General features: G+C 37.4%; 1 protein-coding gene and 1 long non-coding RNA gene across 2 annotated transcripts; one reads left to right on the top strand and one right to left on the bottom strand.

The window, feature by feature from the left end:
- LOC145238992 (uncharacterized) lies at window positions 1-23,343 on the bottom strand. Its single transcript, XM_080102288.1, has 6 exons — window positions 23,235-23,343; window positions 21,821-21,998; window positions 15,613-15,752; window positions 3,457-3,566; window positions 305-443; window positions 1-59 (listed from the first exon to the last, which is right to left on the bottom strand). The coding sequence occupies exons 1-6, from the start codon at window positions 23,341-23,343 to the stop codon at window positions 1-3; spliced, it is 735 nt and encodes a 244-aa protein (XP_079958414.1).
- LOC145237475 (uncharacterized) lies at window positions 14,190-14,942 on the top strand. Its single transcript, XR_013861999.1, has 3 exons — window positions 14,190-14,336; window positions 14,411-14,506; window positions 14,744-14,942. It is a non-coding gene; the product is annotated as an uncharacterized LOC145237475 (long non-coding RNA).
- Window positions 23,344-23,739: the final 396 nt, after the last annotated feature.

Below are 23,739 nucleotides of genomic sequence, written 5' to 3' on the forward strand. Positions count from 1 at the left end.
TCAGTTTGAAGCATACATCTGAAGTTTTATTCGACGTTTTTCATTGACTACTAGTTTCTCTGCAATCAATATGCATGTATGAACCCGGTCTATTTAAAGTTTTCCCATGTGGTTTTGGTAAATGTAAATGATTGTTTTGTTAACATTTTACTTGGGTATCTTTGCACAATCTTTGCACACAAAAATATAAACAACTTGGCTAAGAAATACACTAATATCAAAATAAAACTTATATAATAAAAGTTTGGTTTAGACATGTAAATGAGCACATAATTCTATTTGGTTAAGTCACCGATATGCTAACCTGCTATATCGGACCTGCCAATTCTGTTTAAACCATCAAAAATTTCTGAAAGGATGTGTCTTTGGTCATTTTTTTGTCCAATCCATTGCAACAATGTTTGCATTAGCTGATTACATGGCAACTTGTTCTGTTGTCGCGCCTTAATAAAGTTGCAAATATTAAATCGTAGAGGGTGTGAATCAAACAAAAAAATGCCAATACAATTCATAAAGGCAAACATGGTCTAAAACAACATATCCTATATACGATAAAATAATTAAACAGTGCTGGAGGCTTTTTAAAAGTGTATCGAGTGATAATTACAGAGTTATATGGAAGATGCACAGGGCCATAGGCTACATCATTTAGCCTGTCTGAAGTGTAAGGTTAATGGTAAATTTTACCAGCGTTATAGATGCTTATCGCTAAATTCAAAAGTTAGATATGGTCTCGCCAAACAGAGACCCAGCCAAAAACAAGTTTAGTAGGATACAGGAAATTGCACTTAAGTTCGGTAACTGTACAACCGAGCAACTTCTTTAACGTACAACAACACAGCGCAACCGCGACAATTAAGTTACACCTGTGCAACTACGACATTATTCCCTCAAGTTTTAAATCACAAGACACTCTGAGCTGAGGTAAGAATAAGTTAACCTGTTCGCCTTTCCCAAAAACCCTGGGCGAAATTCGGGTTTACCTAACTAATTTCGGTTACAATTATAGTCTTTGTATAATACAAACACAAGTTACATACCAATAGCGACTATACCAATGAGCGAATTTTAACTCTTTGGAACAATGACTCGAGTTTAGGGTGTTAACTCGTCGTGACCATTTCGTACAGATAAAACCATGGTAGCTGCACCAAGTGAATGTAGGTGAGGTGATATGTTTGACATTAACAAAAACGAGACAGCGTATATGCAACAATCGGCCGCAGTACATCTTTTGTCGGGAGGTCTGAACATTTGTGACATGGAAGTATAGCCTACATGTAAACCTAAAAACTGATATTTACGGTTAAAAGGTTAAAACAGGTTAAGTCCAACCAAACGTTGCACAATGTTTTAAAACAATTTACAACGCACAATGAAAACTTCTGGATCATGAACTTTAGTGAATATTTCACGTTTTGGGAGCCTGTGGGTGAACTACTGGGTCGAAAAACGTAAAGAAGATAAACTTCTGATAACTAACTATATAGTCTGTGTAAATTTAAAAATGTTTGACGCATTTTTTTTAACTTTACCTAACCTAACCCAAATCTAACTTAACTTTACTGGACAAAACAAAACCCACCCAGAGATTTGGATCAAGATTAAAGCGCAGTTGGACCTGTACAACAGCAACGTCATCAACGTTTCTCTCTCACTAACCTTTTCAAGTTAACGTTAAAACAGCTGCCTTATTCATCGGACCAAGCCCAGCCAAGCTGTAACGAAATTTTTGCGTATATATATCAAACTGTAACCTACAAAATGCTTTAAACCAGTGGTTCTCAAACTTTTGATTGTGTTTTTTTCAAAACGGTCCTTTTCCCATTATTTCGAGGGCACGCGGTCCTTTAGCTGGAATGTGTATTTCAGAAAAACGAAAGTTGATTGCATTTTTAGTTAGTTATGCAAAAGGATTTTAGCTAGTTGCGCATAATAATGATCCAAAGAGAGCTTGTGACATCACAAAAAAAACATTACGATTGTGCGCGAACAATTGCATTTTTGATAGTTGTTATTCAATAAAGGCTATTGTTTAGCAATAGAGACAGGGGAGTATCTAAAATATACAGAATCGCTTGGTGCATTATTATCACCCCTTGGCACACCTTAATATCGCTTGGGCACATTTATATCACTTGGTGCACCTTAATATCGCTCGGTGCACATTTATATCGCTTGGTGTACCCTTATATCGGTTGGTGCACATTTATATCGCTAGGTAAAGTTGCACCGAGCAATATAAAGGTGCACCAAGCGCAATAAAGGTGCACCAAGCAAAATAAGGGTACACCAAGCAGAAAAACGGAGAACCAAGCGATATAATCATGCACCGAGCGATATAAATGCGCACCAAGCGATATAAAGGTACAACAAGCGATGTTAAGGTGCATGACGTGATACAAATGTGCACCAAGCGATATTAAGGTACACCAAGTGATATAAATGTGCACCAAGCGATATTAAGGTGTGCCAAGTGGTAATAATAATGCACCAAGCGATCCAAGTGATCCAAGCGATCCTGTATATTTTAGATGCACCGATAGAGACAGTCGATTCTCAATTCAAATTTGATTTAAACTTATTTAGTGGCACAAACTGACGCTAAATGAGATTATAGAATTACTTCCACCGCTTTGCGGTCCCCCCAACATTGCCTCACGGACCCCTAAATGACGGCGGACCCTATAGTTTGAGAACCGCTGCTTTAAACCAACACACCAACCAACAAAGTAATAATTTTCTAAGGCATGTTAGTAAGCTAGTAAGCTTAAATTAGTAAAAATGATGGGCCTGTAAGTAAACCGCTTGGTTAACTAAAAGTCCAACTTTTAGTGAATCACTTTAGGATAACTAACTATAATTAAACAAGTTAAACTAACTACGTTTTTCAAAAATTAAGCGCTCTTTATTAACCAAATGAGTGAAACAAACCAGCGTTAGACAAAAAGGCAGGGTTTGGGCTTAGATTTCTTCAAAAAACGGTCCTGATTCGGGCCTGACCTAATTCCAAACAACCTTAAAACGCCTGTTCAAGACCAATTTTCTATTGTGTGAACGGACTTCTTAAAAACGATTCGGATTCGGGCCGGGTTTCAGGCTTATACTTTCGGGTTAGGTCCGGCCCGTTTACAACTCTGCTTTGCATTCACCTATTTTTCCTAAGTGCTCATATAAATCCAGTTCTATGTCGATTGACAACTTTCACTGATAATGATGAAATCGATTGTTTAAAAGTCTGCATGATGTATTCATGTACACAATTGAGTACTCCGGCAGTTATGATTTTGATTCAATTACTTTTTCAAGTCCGTGTATAGTGTTCATAAATTTAATTTTTGTTAGTATAAGTTGCTGCGCTTTCATAACCTATATACAAAAACAATACATTCTAAAAAAACTCAAAACAACGTCTTTTTCTGTAAAACATAGTTGCAGAATAATTACAATGCCTACCTTTTCTATACTTTTAATCCTGATGCCAAGTTGTCGTGGTAACGCTGTCCAACCCACCGGGTTACTTTTTGTCAAATCATGGCAGGTAATTTTTAGAACGTCGAATAAACCTAAGAGATGAAACAGACAACTGACCAAATCTGGTGGTAATACTAGCTTTGCAATATAAACTTATTTTTAAATCAACCCATTTGTGGCAGCAGTTTCATGATTACATTTGGAGTATTTCATACAACAACCACTGAAGAGGGTTATCCCAGCTCTTGCAGACACACATTTTAGATGCCTGTGGCAGAAATACTACAACATGTAAAAAAATACCTCCAACACCCTTCGGTGTTGAAAATAACATCAGCTTTTAAACCGCCCGCATTAAGAATTGGTATGTTTTTCTGGTTGAATGAATGCAATTATTCCGGTATATCCCTTCCATGTATACTCCACGAGACAGGGGATGTAGCCGGTGCACCGCAACAGGGTCCATAAATATGAAAACTGATATGCACCCAATTACGTGTAATCGTCTACTGTTTTTTAAAGTTACAAAAGGAGTTTGTTGTTGTTGTTGTAGTAGTCCTGGATGACAAAGGACGACAATACGGTACGTATTTATATCTCGTTGCGAAAAGCGTACGGTACGAACATACTGTACCAAATTTTAAAATTTGAAACGTATCGTACCTTTAAATAAACCAATCGGAATAAGATTTAAATCCATTTTACGGTGATCACTTGCACATAAGTGAGCGGAGTCTAAACAAGCTGCTCCACTCCAAAACTCGTCCATTCGAAATGTAAGGTTGATATATCAATATATACATTCTACGAAGGGCTCGTCCAATGACATTTCCGTGTTATTTTTTACAGCATACTTTTCAAAGTCAATCCTTGGTGAATGTAAAGTTGCAATTTGAGCGATAGCGTTGATCCGAATTGAGTTTAAAAAATTGCCACATATTTTTGCAAAATAGATTTGAATAGAATTCGATTTGGCAGTGAATGTGACCTGAAGTTTTTGTTTATGTTACGAAACAATGACACATAGAACTTTGATTGTTTTTCAAATACTTGACATTGCTGTCACTCGAACATTACGAAACAATTCGTGAATATTCGCACTATTTGAATACAATTCGGTTGATGGACTTTACAGGCATGCAGGTATCCGTAAAGTATTCGAATTCAACACGCGTGTATTCGACCCCACCATCTGAATGTAGAACGACACAGTTACTTTCCAAACTACTGGCAACCGCTTAAGAATACTGAATGAACCAATTACAATGACTGATTTTGGGGCTTTTTTAAAAGTTGATAAGCCTGGAGCCTTAGGACGCAAACTGATTTCCAAATAGGCCCACGTATCATATTTTTTGCCAGGTATATCGTTAGGAGAGTGTAACTGAAAGCTCGTGTAAGTACGTTATTTCACAGAATATCAAGCAAGACGTCATTAGCATTTTTGACTCCTGGTTAGAAAATGGCACTGTGATAAAATCATGTGATAAACAGCTTTGAATGCAGATTTCGCCCAGTTTCAATATTATTTTTTAACGGAGACGTTCAAAAAAATACCATTTAATCAACAAATGTTTTTCGTACCAGTACGGTGGTGAAACATGGCACTGTATCGTAAACAAAAAATTAAAAAAAGTTTTGTTCATTCCGTGGCCGAGAACTGCCATTGCCTTTAAAATGCATTGTGCGAGAGCGATGGCTGCCACTTGGCGGTTTTCCTGTCCAGTTGGGCTGCTTTTACTGACAACGGGTTGCGGTTAATACTTGTTTTTAGTATTTATGTTCCTTTTTCCAACGTTGCGTTATTTTCGCATCGCGATGTTGGTCCCCGAACATACGCATAAAGTGAAATTGCCGATGGCGCCACAAATTCTCTGTCAAAACGTATACACCGTTTTGTTTTGTGCTTATATTTTCACGTCAATCTTTTTGTGTTGATATGTATTGGCGGTTGTGCATTTAGTTAAATTTTTGATTGCCATTCGTTTTTTCAAACTACAGCATGGAAAGGCAGGGGCGGCTCGTGCTAGGGTGCTGCGGAGCTGCAGCACCCCCTAGATATTTTCACTTAATATTCCTACCACAACAATACAGATAACTTTCATAATACTTATTTTTTTATTCTTAAGTATAATTTTTATAAGTATAATTTCCGCCTTGATCGGCATTTTTTTTTCATTTTTTCAAAAAAAATTGTGGCATTAATATGTTATCTATGGTGGAACTGCAGCTCCAGTTTCATGACGAATCGTGACGTTTAATGACGTTTTGCACTTGTGCGCATGCGCACTTGGAAAAGCTACATGCCGGGCGAAATAGGCGACAGGGTGCTGCGGCTCGCGCAGCTCCACCAATCACGCAGCGTGTGAACCGGCCTGTAGTTGTGTTGTCTGTTCCGGGTCTATATTGTGCTCCAAAACCAAACCCGTTTGCTATATTCTTATTTTCGACAGTGAGTACAGTTAAATAATTATTTTACCATCTTTTAATTTATTTGTTTGAAGGTTAGTCGTGAATTTTTAAGATGACTGTAAGTGCACTTATGGGCTTCAGTTTTTGCAGTTATCATTGAATTGGAAAGTGTATCTACCACCTTGAAAAAGAAAAAGGTCATCTAACACTTTGAAAAGTCACGATTAACCTTTACAATAAAAACCTGAATAAAAAGGCAACACTGGCAGAATTGCTTCGTAAGGTAATGACTTAAAATTCAGTTCAGATACAATAGTGCGCAAACAATCGCCGCTTTGTTAATTGTATAATGGAATAATCTACCATTTTTTCGTCACAGTTGGACAATCTGAACTCACATAAGATTTTGGCAAGATTTTAGGCTCCTCGCAGCCCGCCGATCAATCGCTATGCCGACCCCACTTAAAAAACTGCGTCTGCATAGCAATGTTTAAGTAATTACCACACAAATGAATAGTCTCTATATGTTGCCGTAATCAAACTACCGTCGAGGTCCACATCCAACGCCTCAAAGGTCCAGATATGGACCGCGGTCCGCCATTTGAGTAGCCCTGCCTTCGGTTACGGACATAAAAACGTTCAACCGTACGAGAGTTAAAATTAAACTATCCGGTGTATTTGTTGATAAACCTGCTTTAGATATTCATACAACAGAAACACATATACATTCCCAGGTGGCCTATTAAAAACCTAATGTTACTTTATAATAGAACCAACCCAGCAGACACACGACGTCCTATCGACGTTGAATAGATGTCGAAATGATGTCGCGACGTCGAATCGACGAATTTCGACGTTCGGTCGTTATCTGTCCGTGATTACTACGTCTATTAGACGTCCAGTTTTGGTAAATATCGGACCAAACCAGAGGGTCGAAGTTCAGACGTCTTTTCGACTTACATATTTGGTCGAAATACGGGCCAAGTCACATGTCATTTGTTTGGACATTTTTGGACGTCGTATAGAGGTCAAAATTTAGTAGATTTTACGTCGGTCACATATGAACTAGTTATCGACGTCCTTAGACGTAGAAATTTTAACTGATTTTCGACGTCATATTTTGGTCATTTGCAGTTCGTCCGATAAAGGTCAATATTTAGTAGATTTCATGTCGGTCACATATGAACTAGTTATCGACGTCCTTAGACGTAGAAATTTTAAATGATTTTCGACGTCATATTTTGGTCATTTGCAGTTCGTCCGATAAAGGTCAATATTTAGTAGATTTTACGTCGGTCACATATGAACTAGTTATCGACGTCCTTAGACGTAGAAATTTTAACTGATTTTCGACGTCATTTTATGGTCTTTTGAAGTACATCCAATAAAGGTCAAAAATCAGTCGATTTTTGGTCGGTCGCTTATGAACTAGTTATCGACGTCCTTACACGTAGAAATTGTAACTGATTTTCCACGTCATTTTTAAAGCCTATGTTATATTTTCCGTCGATAAATTTTGTGTGATTTGAGTCCGGGACATTGAAAACTTGGCATAAAGTTGTGTCGCGACAACGATGTTTTTCAACAATCCTTTCTTTGCGAGTTCAAAAATACTGTACTTTAGACTCAGTGCAAGTTAAATGGATTTTCTGTGTTAAGAAACAGTTTTTCTTCACATCGCCAAAATATTCCATGAAGCCTTTTGTTCCAGCTACTCCCTTGGGTATCGATGCAGTCAAGTGGAAAAATCATTTGATGTTTGACCCCGTCCCAGCTGTTATCGCTGCAATGTTTATGCCGGGATGTCCATCAAACTTATTGTCAGGACTTTGAATTTAAATTGGGCGCGACTTTTTCATTCTCGCTCAAAATCTGTGACGTATTTTCTTTCCCGCGCAAACTTCGAGCCCAATGAGAAAGAAAGAAGCATCGCGGAACCGAACGTGGTAACTGGTATCAGGCGCAAGGGCGTCCGTACATAGGGGCAAATGGGGTCAGCTGACCCCCCCTGGAAAATTGTTGGATGAAAAATGATTATACGCTTGCAGTTCAATTTCTATAGTGTTTTGACAAATGCAGCCATATGGTGATTTGTGGTTCGTAGATATCAAAATAATTGAATTTGGGGATTAGTGCAGAATGCTCAAATCTTTTTAGGGACATGTCTAAAAGAAGGGAATACGGGACGACGGAAATACGGAAATCGAGGTCTAAAAGATGGGACAGACGGGGTTACGGGACAGACGGGAAAAGTGCCAAACTAAAGGACGGGAGAGGCGGGACTACGGAAAAGCATTTGTTAGACATGACTAAAAGACGGGGCTGAATGTAAATTCGCATATAGTTCTTATAGCGTTAGTGCGCGAAAAAGGCACCATTTGTTTGACCTGATTGATCGATGTGTCCATATTAAACAATTTGTTGCTTCCTATATCTATGGGTGGCCTCAAATGTGGGAGTTTAATTTCTTGTCAAATAATGGCCGAGGAATGTGCTATTAACAAAGTAGCCTACAGACTATTATGCTTGCAATACGCGACCACTGTATATGCGTTTGAACACCTGTTGAAAACGGTTGATGCTTTTTGTAGTTTAAACTTATTACAGCATTTCAATGTCTTGCGTTGCACTCTGCTATTAATGCTGGTTGTGTCTTCGAAGGTAGTGATGCACCGAAGTTTCGGTTGGCCGAAACAGTTCTGCCGCAAAAGGTTTCGGTTTCGTTTTTTTTTTTAGATGGGTTCGGTCCAGGGCTGCCACTTTTGTTTGAATGAAAACATCTAGTTTTGCCTCAAAAAAAATCTAGAAACATCTAGATTGGAAAACTAAGCACCCAAACACGTATCTAAGCATAAAACAATCCAATTTAATGTCATATATTAGCCAAACAACAACACATATGAAGGTTTTTAATATAAATTGCTCCATATTATATATTAAAGAAGCTTCCTTCGTCCTTATTATGACTCTATTTTTTCTGTTACAGTTATAACATCATAACCTTGAGGCTTTTGTGGTTATCTGGGTGGGACGTTTGTAGGGTCGTACTGTTCCTATAGTCTTTACAGACGTTTAAAAAAATATCTAGATTTATAGCCATCATCTAGATCCCAAATTTTACATCTAGACTTAACCAAAACTATCTAGATCTAGCTATAAAACATCTAGAGTGGCAGCCCTGGTTCGGTCCATCACTAGTTGTAAACAAATGCAAAAGAGAAAGAAACACGAAACAAAACCAAAAAGTATTCAATTTTTATTTCTGATGTGTCCACATGAAAAGTTAAGTACCAGAACACGTTTTTTGGTCAGGTAAGCAGGTGTTGAACAATATCTGTTTCTCTCGAGTTTTACCTCCTTGGCAATGCCCTTCCTCGTATTTGGTCCACAGGTTGGGTTGGTCGTTTGTTTCAAAAAGGTCCGAAAAGCATTCATTCAAGAGCGGAAATATTGGGCAATTACAACTTTTCCACATTCTCAGCTGGTCAAAAACGTTAATCTTTAGACTTTTTATAATGACGTTTCTAACTGTCGCATCGCTGACAATAAACCTAAGCCAGTTACGAGCTTTTATGTCACACGTTTTGGCGAGGGGAATGTTGTTTATTATGGAAAAACAGTTTAGTAAACCCTCTTAACATACAATCGCGCTATTCCTGTTTGCGTAAGACGGTACTGCTCATGTTTTTAGGCTACACTAGCTCTGCAAACTTTAGTTAAAGTTTTGGATTCATTGATTAGATGAACTTGATGTTTCGTCAGTCATATTTTCAAGCGTATATATGGGAGGCAAATTTATTTTCTGACTTAAACTTTCGCTGGCATTTGTTGTCGCTGTCCGGCCATCAATCTGCAGTTGTGTTTTTATCAAGTCTTCTTTCAGGGACCGGTCAAAGTAACCACGAAAAGATGAGGAACATGTGCTGCTAAGAATTTAAGAGCAATCCTCATAATCATCCAGCCCCGTCTAACGCTATAAGAACTTTTACCAGGGGCGGCTCGTGCGAGGGGGCTGCGGAGCTGCAGCACCCCCTATATTTTTACTTGACATTCGTATTCCAAGTTGTTATACAAAACAATCTTTACATATAGTTTTTATGTTTGATCAGTATATACTAAGAATAATTTTTATGGCATTAATCGGCATTTTATTAAAATAAAAATAATACAAATTTTGTATTATTTAAAAATAATAATAATAATAATAAGTTATCTATGGCGGAGCTGCAGCTCCAGTTTCGTGACGTTTGCAGTTGTGCGCATGCGCACTTGGAAAAGCTACATGCCGGGCGAAATAGGCGACACGGGGCTGTGGCTCGCGCAGCCCCTCCCGTGACGTAGCGCTAGTTGTGTTGTCTGCTTCGCGTCAGTGAGCTCCAAAGCCAAACCCGTGTACTGTATTTTTAAGTTCGGCAGTGAGTACAGTAATTATTTTGCCATCTTTAAATTTATTGTTTGACTGTTAGTCGTGACTTTTTAAGATGACTGTAATTGGGTTTCAGTTTTTGCAGTTATCATTGAATTAAATAAGTGGATCTAACACTTTGAAAAGTCACGATTAACCTTTATAATAAATAACTGAATTAAAAAGTTTTAAGAAAGTGTGGGATAAACATCTTCTACTCCAATGTCATGCAGGAATATGCAACAACAAAAACTACTCAGTTCTAGTTCTTAATACTACTAATAAAAAAAAAAAATTTGTGACTGTGAAGTTAAATGCCTCACTGAAATTCAGGCAATATCAAATGTAGAACAAATAACAGCAGAAGCAACAGGAATTTTGAAATACCTGGGTGATGACAATTTAAAGTTTTGGTTTCTTAACACACCATGTGGACAGTATTTACAACCAAGTGCAATCATGTGTATTGATCTAATGGACATGTACTGTTTGTCTAAACAGTAGCTGCTAAATTGCTTCACAGAAAGTGTTTCTTAAGAATGAACATTCTACAGACAAGATAGTAGTGACCATCAATCCAAGCATATCCTATTGTTGACAAAGAAAAGCTAGTTGCTGAAATGAAAAATTTTTTGTAGATCTGATGTTCATGATTACTTTGAAAATAATCTACATGATGTTTTGACAAGTGAAATTACTAGGATGAAATATCCTTTTTGCTGTTTCCATGAGTCCTTCAAAGGCAAAACAGTTCTTTTTAACACTGAAAAGGATGCAAACTTTTCTTAGGAACACCATTATTTCCAAAAGACTTGCACTTGCAGTGCTAGTACTAAATAGAAAAAAACAGTTTCTTAGTTGTCATTTGGAATCAAGAAAGAAGCTATCAATTATCATGCCCAAACTATAACTTTATGATTCATTTTGGTTGTAAAAAGGAAGCACAAGGTTTATTAATATGCTTTATATTTAAGTGAGAATGTTGTAAATTTTTAAGCTTGAAGGAGTTTTGCACTTAAAAAAAGGAATTATAAGCTGTTTGCCAGCAAAAAAGCAGCAAGTATAGCAGTTAAGAAACTGAAAGACAATTAATAGTCTGTAAACAAAAGTTCAAAGAAAAGATGATTAAATAAACAAGTTCTGACACAAATGTAATGTGGTTGTAAAATTTGTCAGTTATGATACCAATAAAAAGTTGTATGGCAAGTTGTTTTTTGTGACAATAATCTGTGAAGTGTCATAGAATGTGTTGAAAACGCTGACTGTGACTATAAGTTACTTAAATGTAACATGACCATTTTTTTTAATGTTGTCTAACTCAAATACTTCGACCTTTTTCGACTCATTTATAACTATTCTTACTATTACTTTTTTATATTTTTGTTGTGTTTTACCGTATTTACAATCGCTTCGTTTCAAATCTGTGTTACATGTGTTTTTGTGCCACATTATTACTGCATGTTATTGTGTTTGGCCCGTCGCCATGCAAGTAAACAAAATTCCCCAATGATACAGTCTGCTGTTTACACTCGTGTACATTATTGCGTAACAAAAAATACGTCACAATGGAGTTGCTAATTAAGATTTGTATTACTTGTATTTCTACAAATGTAGCTTGTCTATATATTGCCAACTTATATATGTTCAATAAAGGCTAAAATTTGGAGCAGCACCCCCACAAATTTTAGGCACGAGCCGCCACTGACTTTTACCCAGTCCCGTCTTTTAGTCATGTCTAACAAATGCTTTTCCGTAGTCCCGTCTAACGCTATAAGCACGGTCTGTGAACTTTCACCCAGTCCCGTCTTTCATTCTACTTGAATATGCGATTTTCCGTAGTCCCGCCTCTCCCGTCTTTTAGTTTGGCACTTTCCCCGTAACCCCGTCCCTCCCGTCTTTTAGACCTCCATTCCCGTATTTCCGTCGTCCCGTATTTTAGACATGTCCTCTTTTTAGGCTCACTGCAAATCTCAAATCACCACATATAGGATACTGGGAAACTGCATTTACAGCTTGCCACACTTCTACCAGTCCTTGGCAGATTGAAACTAAGCTATTTGAACAATCGCTAATTTTCAAATTTGCTGTTGATATAATCACAACTCATAACTTTTGCTGTGTATGGTTTTAAAGATTATAGACTCCCAAATACGACCGTGTAATTGAAATGCTTCTTTTTCTCAATTCTTACCTTCCTTTACTATCTCTTCTTGGAACTACTAGCTACTCTAGCAGTCGGTCGCTGCGGAAACCATACAGTTATGACAAAACAAAGTGCATTATTACCCCAAATATAGTATGTATTACACCTTACGCAAGGTTCACTTGAGCACGATAATAGTATGCAATAAAACGATTATATAACTCTGATAATTTGTGCTCTGGCCAATTTTGATAAAAATCCGTAGAAATGTAAACACTGATAAAAATGATAAATTGTCTGGATGCTGTAATGGTCAAATTTTCCAAAAAGTTTTTTGGCCGAAAGGACAGAGTGAACCCACCTTGACTTGTGTTAATGTGTATTTTAACAGTAACTTGACCTGTTATGAGTAATTTGGAAGTAATCTAATGTAAAATATGACCGATTGATGTAGATTTAATTTGAAACCTGTGTGTACTGCTAAAACTGCTTATTGTGTGATGGTCGCTATGACGTCATAATGTGAACGTATGGCTTATGTGAATTATTTGTGGTTACAGAAAAACCGTTGCCGTTGCTATTGACGTTGTCGTCTTAGTTTATTCGTCAGCGTTGCCTTTTATCGCCAAAAAAGAACATTCGTTGCAAATGCAAGAGTGGGTCGTCTTGGAGGACAGGCTGTAGGACGGGCGCGTTTTACAAAAAGGGTTATCTAGTGTGACGAACGGCGCAGGGCCAGGCTGCGCACCTAGCGGTCGTTACAGTAATGTTCATAAAAGGCACTTTTGTGTAGTACAATATATTTTGATTAATTCTTAAAACGTTTGTCTTAAAACACAAATATAATATCTGAAGATGCATTTTTCTCTTTATTACCCAAATTAGTTTATTGGTAGTCAACATTTGGTCAACTTTAAATGTCAACACTTTAATCTGGTGGTACCGAACGCTGCACAGTATCTCAGGAAAGTGTGTGAAACATCATATACCAACAAATAGGTTTTGGAACAAACTTTACTAGTTGCGGCATAAATTGTTTTCTGAATATTTTTTAAAAATAGCCAAGCATGGCTCATTTTTGCCAAAAAATAAACATTTTGACAGAAAATTTTTATACATTCATAATTAACTCAAAAATGCTGATGAGAAGAGCTTTTTGAGAACTTAACATGTGGTACCATACAGTGTTTAGTACCACCCCTTTAATATGTGGTTTTCAATCCACTTTAAAATTCATTTTTTTGTTCCAAATGCTATCAGTAACACAGGCATTTTGCTCAGTTGAAAACAATCCATTTATGTTAATGTTCTACAGCAGGGGTCACCAAACTACGGCCCGCGGGCCGGATCCGGCCCTCGAGGTCATTTCATCCGGCCCGCGACCACATTTTTTGGGTTGTCAAATCGCATTAATAACTTTGTAACATTTAAAAAATTATCTACTCTTTACGAAAGTTTTCCTGTCGCGATATGTAGAATTGATATTACCTTGTTTTATGGGATTACAACACCCAGGATTGACCCAAAGCCAATTTGTTACGTCACAAACAAGACTAAAAGTGTTAATTGTGCGCAAACAATTGCTTTCTTTGGTCACTTATGACGTAATATACAAGCTTGCTTGTAAGATGAGACTAACTATGCAATTTAATAGTCGAATCGCCAGATTTTAACGGGATTATAGAAAAAAACATATCTTGGCGCCCCTATCAAAATCGCCTTGCGATGTAAGTTCGCAAAGACAGCGCTAGGGCATGTAAACTATCCGGCCCGCGCGAATTATTATTAAACTTATCCGGCCCGCAGTGGAAAAAGTTTGGGGACCCCTGTTCTACAGAGACTACAACTGAAACTTATTGGTAGGAACACGGCTAAAGACAGTGTCAATCAAATTCTGAAAAGGTAAAAATGGTTTTGGATGCAGATGCTTTTGAATTAATGCAATAACAAAATTAACTCTGTATCCTTTTCTGTAGAATGTTTACAAATTCGTTTATGGCAAACATGAACCTTCAAGGAGGGCATAAAAAAGTGACTTTTTCAAAATCCGCATTATTATCCCCATATACTTGGTAAGTTGCTTCTTTTGTCACAATATTTATTTTCTACATGTATACATTTCAGGCAACTACTCTGCTTTGCCATTAAAGCAACATGTTGCATGCCTTTTATTATGGGTCCTCTTTCCCAATTTTTACCTTCTGCGTTCCCCATTTTAAAATTGACCTATTCTCTCGTGTGTTGTTGCATGTGCCACATGTTGTATAATGTAGATTTGCTTGTTGCTCCTACAAAACCATTTTTTGCAGAGGCAGCGCTGGAACTTCATCCACATGTGCTGGAGACCGCATATACAAAGGACGTTGGGTTGGGGGTTACTTGAAACATGCGCCTGCTAGAAAAGGAGGTCGCTTGTCCTCCAATTCAAGTTCGCCCACTTGAACTTTTCATGTTGGGTACCAGTTGAACTGGACCAGTGGTGTTGTTCATTTTACTTTTTCGCATTCTTGTCATACATCTTCGTTTCCTTTCATTAAATATTTTTAACTTGAAGGTTGTGGACTACGTACGACGGCTATTTGACGTCTTGTACAGACGAAAAATGGACGTCGATAGGCGAGAACAGGCGTCTTTTGGACATGGGTTTTCGACTAAATATCGACGCAGAATAGGCATCCGAAAGGAGATCAACGAATGAATTTCGACGTCAAATTGACGTCCAGCTAAACACGTCTTAATTTGGAACCGTTATGGACGTCTTTTGCGTTTGCACTTTCGACCAAAAATGTACCAGGTTTCGACCACTAGTAGAAAAAACGAATAAGTTTCGACGTCAAATTGACGTCCACCTAAACACGTCTTAATTTGGGACCGTTATCGACGTCTTTTGCATTTGCACTTTCGACCAAAAACGTACCAGGTTTCGACCACTAGTAGAAAAAACGAATAAGTTTCGACGTCAAATTGACGTCCACCTAAACATGTCTTAATTTGGGACCGTTATCGACGTCTTTTGAATTTGCATTTTTCACCAAAAATGTACCAATTTGTGACCACAATTCGACGTCTATATGACGTACATGTGTCTGCTGGGAAGCAACTTTCACAATCCAACAATTACCTTTACAGAGAAAATTGGATCTAGGCCTATACAGAACCACAAAAAGTACATTCCCACCTTTAATAGTTTCTTTACGGCATTTTGATTCCAGCATTTCCGCAAGATATCCTTGCCAGGCACCATATCTTGATCGAAGACCATCAACTAGAGCACGAAAGCCTTCTTTACCTCTTGTGAGAAGGATTTGAAGCAAAGGGCTGAAATGAGTAAGAAAATTAAACAACACCAGTGGCCGTTAAAACACAGTTTGTAAACAGCAGAATAAAAATTTCATCAATGAAATTACAAATTTAAACAACTTTTTATCCCGAAATGCTTGGTGCTGAATTGTGTTTAAATGCTTGATTTATTTGCGCAATTCAAATGCATAAAAAGTGGTTTAAATGAAACATGTAAAGTCTACTGCTCACATTTATATGAGACCTACACTAGAACGGCCGTGGTGTCGAAATCGACACCTTTTGAATTTCGATGTGTATTTTTTGCTAGTAAATACAGTTGCTTTAACAGTGTGTTTCCGTTTTTTTTACAACCTGTTTTACCTCCAACGGCCGAGGTGTCAAAATCGACACCATGACATTTCAGGCGGAAAATAATTTATACTCTTCCTTGTAAACCTGAATGCAGTGACATAAAACTAGGGAGAAACCAAGTTTTCATAAATACGTGTTTGTACATCTCATTTACATACTGATACAGCATTTTCGCATAGTTTATGACGTCACAGAACCGCTTGATGCAAGTAGAAAATACTGTACAATTGTGTTATACTTTGTTGCTAAAAGACTAATCGTACAGCTATAACATAGATCGGCTCAGATATATGAAGTTTTAACAATCCTTAATGAAGAATCCGACTCTGATGAAATGGAAGATTCTGTAGTATGTGAGATTGAGTCTTCGAGTAATGGGGAGTTCTTCATCAGAGGATGAAAATGATAATGAATGTTCAGTTACATCCCTATACACCGCAAGAAACGGAGAGACATGGACCCATTTACTATCTACCAGGACAGTCGGTTTAAGTCCTTCGAATTTAGTGCGAGTGAGATCAGGTGTCGATCCCAATGTTCGCTACAAGGCTGGTAGGAGCCCTTATGATCGCTGGAAATTGTTCGTCGACAATCCTATGTTGGTAAACATAAAAGCACATACAATGAGGGAAGCTGCAAGAATTGCACCCAACTTCGTTTTTTCAATGGAAAAACTGGTAGCCTTTATCGCCTTATAGCAGGGATGGGGAACCTGCGGCCCGCTTGCGTTTTTTATGTGGCCCTCGTGACAATTTTGTTGAAGTACAACATAAAACATAGCATCAAAAAACAACAACAATAAAATGTTTATGTACAAATATTTACTTGAAAAGACTTCGACATTTTCACATTTGACGCCAAACTTATTAAAATTGCCACACATTCAACCCCTTGCTGTATTTGTGACGTAACAGTCACTCGATAGTCTCTCCGTGCTGTAATAAATCGTTTGCCATCTGGTGTTAGTTTTAAATTGATTTTAGAGCTATTAGCGTGGATCCTTATATTGTTAAATAAAATATATTCGGTATAATGGTGCTAGGGTGTTCCAGAAAGAATGGACAGATTTTAGTCGAATTAAGTGATAAACCTGTATGCCTTGTTTGTTGCAAACAAGTAACAGCAAAGAAAAAATCAAAACTGGAGCAATGAAATATAAAATCACTTGTGTGCTTAGGGTATTATTACACGGAATTTGAAAATAAAAAAATATTTGGCCCGCCCGAAAATGTTTTGCGATTCATGCGACCCGCAGTTTTGCAATTCATGCGGCACCCTGCCTTACAGTATGCAAGAGGTATTTAGGGTGAAAACCTGCAAAATGTTGTGTTTTGGAAACTGACCTTTTATACAATATACCAGCGCTTCCCAACCGGTGGGCCGCGGCCCACTGGTGGTCCGCGACGTTCTATCTGGTGGGCCGCGAAGCTTTTCAAACTATTACCATACCAATATAGAAGTTCAAAAAAGTTACACAGTTCGTGTGAACGTACTTTCAAGTTTAACTATATTTCTCTAAAATATAATATTATAGTTAGTATGAATGCATGAAAGATTTCACGTTAAACAAAGCTTTATCACACAAACAAACTGCAATTGTTACGTCTTAACAGTACCTAAACTGCAATTGTCGCATCACAACACTACTTGTATTAGTAACTATAACGACATCGAAGACAAGAAACAGTCTTAACACTGATATGTAAGCTTATCTCCCAATAAACTCCGACTTGATCTCATCATATCGAACCAGCAAGCTGAGGCTTCACATTAACAGAAGTATTGCTTGTGCGGTTATTATTTTTCGTTCTTAATTTTAGTTCTTTTTCCATCGTGGTTTTGTCGCAATATTAAACGGTGGTCCGCCAAAATAAATTGTTTTTTAAAGTGGGCCGTGAGCTGGAAAAGGTTGGGAAGCACTGCAATATACTATATTTTTGCATTTTAGCCTCTGAGAATGAATTATCTGAGCAAGGTCATAAAGTGTAAATTTACTGTAGCGTTGTAAAATACATGCATAACATGCCTTATGTTCACTTTATACATGTTCTGTTGGGGTTAATTAATAAAAAATATTGAAATTTAATGATGATCTCGTTTTCGACACCATCGGCTGTTGAAGGTATACACTTTTTTCGGCCGTTCTAGTGTTAAAAAATATTTCCAATGCGGTGTTTTATGTGATACTATGCAAGATGTTCTGCAGTAAAGTCAACCATGGCATGTATGGTTGCCAAATCAAATAATGACAGGATTCCGCCAAGCAGCTTGCAAAATTCGACTTTTAAAAGCGTAAAACACTTTTTGAATTGGTCGCTAAATTGCTAGCGTTTTCATCATTGCTGTGGGTTGAGCCTTGCCAAGTTCTGAGAAAGTACTGGGTTTTCTGGGCCACAACGGTCAAAATATTTCAGCCAAATTTGGGTAAACCCAAATGGTCATCCTAAATGGTATTGAACTTAATCCTAGATTGTTCGTGCTGCTAATCTTGTTTATGACAGTTCAAAGTACTTTTTGAAAATATATAAAATACAAATTATTTTGTAATTAACTTCAGTCTTGTTTAGAGACACAACAATGATTAACATTGTAACGCTAGTTTAAACGGTAATACCTTTAAATCTACAAATTCTCAAAACAGAAATCTTTGCATTGGGATTCCAAAGAATTTTTTCTATATTTCGAGACCTCCACATAAAACTGATAAGTGGCAAAAATGAAAATGTCATTGCGCAATGCTCAAGAGCTTTTCGGTTTTGTGAGACATGCGTTGCCATTGACGCAGCAGAAATAATATTAAACCAACAATAAATGGCAAAATAGACAACAAGACACATGATGCAATATTTACACACTATAGTGCATATATGCGGGACAGGATGCTTAATTTTAGCACAGCTAGGCTTTCTAGTTAGGCTGTCTAGTAGTTGACAATCTGATGATTAACCCACATAACTAAGTTGACAACTAATGATTAACCTGTATAATTAAGTTGACAACTGCACTGATGATGACATTTTTTTGAAACCGATCTGTACTAACGACATAAGTGTACACAAGTTCTCTGGCAGACATGATTTCAATTAAATTCCTTTTTATGTCTGTGTATATTGTACCTAAGTAAAACATTTTTTAATGTCCTATTCAATAATTCACACTAACAGAGGCCACGACTAAATACCCTGACATATTGACTGATATTTATATGCAAGAAGGAGTAAAGAAACAAATGACACGTATTAAAATGAAACAACTGTTTGCAAACCTGGTAAAAAGTATAAATGAAAATAAAAATAGCAGTTGAATAGTAAGTGTGAGAAAAACAAATATTAAGTTAACTGTAATTGTATGCCCAGTGTTTTTTAAGGTGTTTTGGGGGACCGAAACTGTCCCCCAAATTTCTCCAGCGGTTTCCCAAAATTTGGATATGGCTATTTTTTGATATTTAAATGAAACACTTGCGGTCTCTTAAAACTACTTAGCGGTCACCCAAACCAAACCTTAAAAAAAAACCTGGTTGTATGTAACATTTCTTTCATTATGTGAACTTTATGTTAAGCAGTGATTCTCAAACTGAGTGCCTGGAAAGAGCATTAAGTTTCCCCAAAAAAAAACGTTTCTGTCGCATTATTACTTGGTGTTAATGACCAAATGCACGTGTGTATAATAACTTTTTTTTCTTTACTATTTTAATGCTTTCATTACAATGCGCATGCATACCCTTTACATTACTGTTTAATAAACCTACTACGAACAGCTTTTTTGTTGTTTTGTCTTCGATGATTTAAGTTGGTGTACAAACCCAAATACTGGTGAGATACATTTCAAGGCTTTTATGTATAAGCAGAGAATGTAACGGTTTTCCAAACTTTAATGTTTGATAACAACTTCATCATAAACGTTTGATGGTAAATTCAACGAACGTCTGAAGATAACTTCATCACAAACAATCTCAATTGTCCACTATCACATGCAATCCACGCACATGACTATATGATATATTCACAAACGTTTAAGGTTGCATTAACAATGCAACACAGAATCGTTTCACTAGTTCCAACTGACCAAAGAAAATGTGCTATTTAACTTTTTGTGGACTGCAAAATACCGAAAATTGACTTAAGAGAAATCAGGTTCAATTTTCTACTTCTTCCGGTTAATAGTTTTCAACTGATCGACGGAAAATTGACCTTGCTTGGGCGTTTACGCCAAGTTCGAGAACAGTGTGTGGGTGGTATGTTTGCCATGCAATTCTATTCGGGTCTCCAACGAAACGTCTGTTTGATAATATTGGAATAAACTAAGGTTACCAGAAGTCAGGAATTTCCAAAACGTGCCTGGAATTTCGGCGTAAAATCTGTGTTCGGAAAATATTTTTAAAAACAACGTTCAGGAATTTTAGCGTCTTGTAGCCTAATCTGCAACAGTTTTTACAATTCTTTTCTTGATGGACTCAAGGGTTTACGTGCTTTTTTGATGCATAATGTGACCCACATTCATGCAAAACAACTTACAAGCATGAATTAAAGGCTATTTGGTGATTTTTTGCCTCTTGAAAGCTAACTACAAAGCTCTGTTAAAATGAACGAATCTTACAAAACTTTATGTTTTGTAACTTATTTGCTCTTTATGTCTCCGTGATAGTAATGTCGTTTTGTCAAACATGGGATATGGGTCCCCATCTAACGATTTGAGAAGATACCAGAGAATAGAGATAACTTGAAGTAGCGCCGGACTAGTGAATTGGTTGTTTTCGATGAAGTTGTTGGACGTAAATACATGTAAAAGGAAAGGTTGGTTGCCGATCAGAGTACATGAGTTTTCCGATAGTCAGTCCCAGTCTTTTGGGTAGAGCTACTCCCGGAAGGTATCGTGTTAGTAGCTCTACCAGTCTTTTGTGTGCTCGTGAAAACGGAACGTGACACTCGCGCAGATATGGTAACCCTACCCTAACTACAATTGGTGATATTGATCAGAAAACCATAAAATACAAAAACACAGACATCAAGCTGCGTTTTTTTCGAACATCTCAGCAACGAGGCCCAAAAAGCTACTTTTAGGGGGCCATGTTCCACGAAAGGTTGAGAACCACTGGTTTATGCTATACTTTGTTATGCTGTGTTGACTGCTCCTGGTCGAACTGGGCATGCCTCAACGCCTAAGTATATTTGTTGTTGCAACTCATTAGTTTGACAGATAGCCTTTTGCGGTGCATGTAAAGTAACGCACACTTTGGCCAGTTTGAAAACTAGCTGGGACGTGGGATCAAACCAAAGGGTTTTGTATTCTACATCAGCAAGCCGAAACACAGTTTTATAAAGCATTGCGGGGGGCAAATTACTTCTTTGTCGTTGCTGTTGATGGTTGACGATCACGTAAAGGCAATCGTAGGTGTACAGAAGCCTTTCATTGTGTTCTAAAAATTCCCGATTGTGCGTCATTGAAGTTTTGACAACGAACTATCTAACTTACTAAATTATAAATGTTTGTCCAACAATGCCCGGAAATAGTGTATAACAGTGTTTTAAAAAAAGTAATTGAGACATATGATGGTTGAAGTTTAGCCTAATTGCTCTTTATAAAATTAGGTTGTTCACCTGTGAAAACTCACGTTCTGAATTATGTGCTTCTGAGGTGCATTTTTAAGTATTTTTTATGGCGTCGCGTATGTAACAAAAAATCCAGGCTGCAAACCTACCCATTCTATATGTTTGCAGTGGTTTTATACTAACCTGTTTCTCTCCAAATCTGTCTGTCTTCTTTGTTGAATTATAACAACGTCTTGCCAAAACAAAACGCCTCTTCCAACAAGAAAATGCAGCAGTTTTGATGTTTTTTTGCTGTGTATCTCTTGCAATAATATCGAATAAACAGATTGTAATTGCCTTCGTTGTTCCAGCGATAACGGCTCTGAAAAAATATTTTGGTATTAAGAGCAGTTATTTATAAACTGTTTGGGGCAAAAGAAATATATAACTTATTATTTTTCCGTTTTGATTGTGTATTTGTCGGTGCTATTCCAAAACGTACAGGGTGGAGCTGCGTAGGGCGCCGTTTGTAGTGATATGTTAAGGCCAAATAATGACGCAGTTTGAAAAACATGCGTTCAACCCATTATTTTGATTTAGTTGGTAATTGCCCAAACGGAAATGTAATTACGATTCCGATTTAGCTATTGAAATGGCAAAATGAAACAAATTTTTGTTTTGTTTAGCCTGATTGAAATGACTTTCCCGTTCTAAATTAGCTACATCGGAATGAAAGAAACTTTCCTGATCTGCTTTGGTTGAATTTGTTTTTTAATTTGGACCTAAAATAATCATATTTTCATGTCGTGAATTGGTCTTCTTTGTTATTTAAACATCGGTTAAACCAGATTCGGTTAATCCGCTTCTACGCCTAATTTGGGCAAAACGTTGGTACAAATGATGTGTAATTCGGTTCCATAGCATTCAATTGCGGGGGGGGGGGGGGGGGGGGGGGGGGTCGCTTGGTAATTTGCCTGAGGTCGCCTAAGGCAGTGGTTCCCAACTCGTTTTAGGCCATGGACCATTGGCCTAGAGTTGCCAGACGTCCGGAGTTTCCCGGCATGTCCGGAATTTCGGCGTAAAAACTGTGTCGGAAATACTTTTCAAAAAGACTCTTAACGTCCGGAATTTTAGCGTCTTGTAGCCTAACCTACACTAGTAGTCTGAGCTGTTTTTTTATGAATGATGCTACCTACATTAGTGCAAAACAACTTATCAGCATGGATAAAAGGCTATTTGATTATCTTGTGCGCCTTGAAAGCCACCAATGCTCTGATAAAATGGCCGGTAACTGTAAAAAGTTCTGTTTTAACTCATTAAGAAACTAAACTGCGTTTTTTGTCACTAAAATGCTATCATGCATTAAAAAATACATAATCACCAAGTCAGCACCTGTCAACTTGTTGTATCCTCGCGGTAAAATCACTATGATTAAATTACTGAAAGATTGTAAATAAAAAACATTGTGTCAATTAATTTTCGGATATTCCGAAGTCAATTTTAATATATAGCCTAGTAATTTTATCCTTGGTGTCACCGCAACTTTGACAAATGTTATCAACGCGTCACGGCACCAGAAGGTTGGGAACGTTTGCCCTAAAGTGTTCCAAATACGCACCTACGTCAAGCCATTGAACCCAAGGCAATCGCTCGAAATCAAGACCACAATGTCTGCGTTGGCCAATACCATGTCTAGTGGTGGATATTTCTCGCTTAAGACGGTACATTCCTTTTTTCTTGTTTTACACAAAATGTTTCCAATTGCTGATATCTTTAAAACTAAATACAAGCTTTTTTCTGTGTTTTGCTAAAACCTAATTGCCACTATGTCCTTTGCTGTATACGAACTGTAGGTACCCACTAAGCTGAGTAAAAATATTGTGTTGCGTGTAAAGTACAAACATGCGCTTTGTCCGTACTTCGCACTTTATTGTCACAACAATACGAACACAATGATTTGTGTTTACATTGTGCGCAAAAATCAAGCTTTCTTATTGGCATCACGAAACTCGCCTCGGTTTCAAGTAATGTTTTGTAAACCAAGCTAGCAGTAAATTTCAGTTTCTAAGATTTTGCGCATACCAGAGTAACGTTTTATTATACGCTGTTGTGCTGGAAAAGTG

Source organism: Phallusia mammillata, chromosome 7 (assembly GCF_965637545.1).
Source record: "Phallusia mammillata chromosome 7, kaPhaMamm4.hap1.1, whole genome shotgun sequence".
NCBI classification, from domain to species: domain Eukaryota; kingdom Metazoa; phylum Chordata; class Ascidiacea; order Phlebobranchia; family Ascidiidae; genus Phallusia; species Phallusia mammillata.

Bases quoted from the DNA above. Each gene is read 5' to 3' on its own strand.
- LOC145238992 (XM_080102288.1), bottom strand. From the start codon at position 23,343: ATGTACCGTCTTAAGCGAGAAATATCCACCACTAGACATGGTATTGGC. The intron at 21,999-23,234 runs GTGCGTATTTGG...ATATTTTTTCAG, and splicing joins GGTTCAATGGCTTGACGTAG to AGCCGTTATCGCTGGAACAA. The intron at 15,753-21,820 runs GTTAGTATAAAA...TACTCATTTCAG, and splicing joins ACAGATTTGGAGAGAAACAG to CCCTTTGCTTCAAATCCTTC.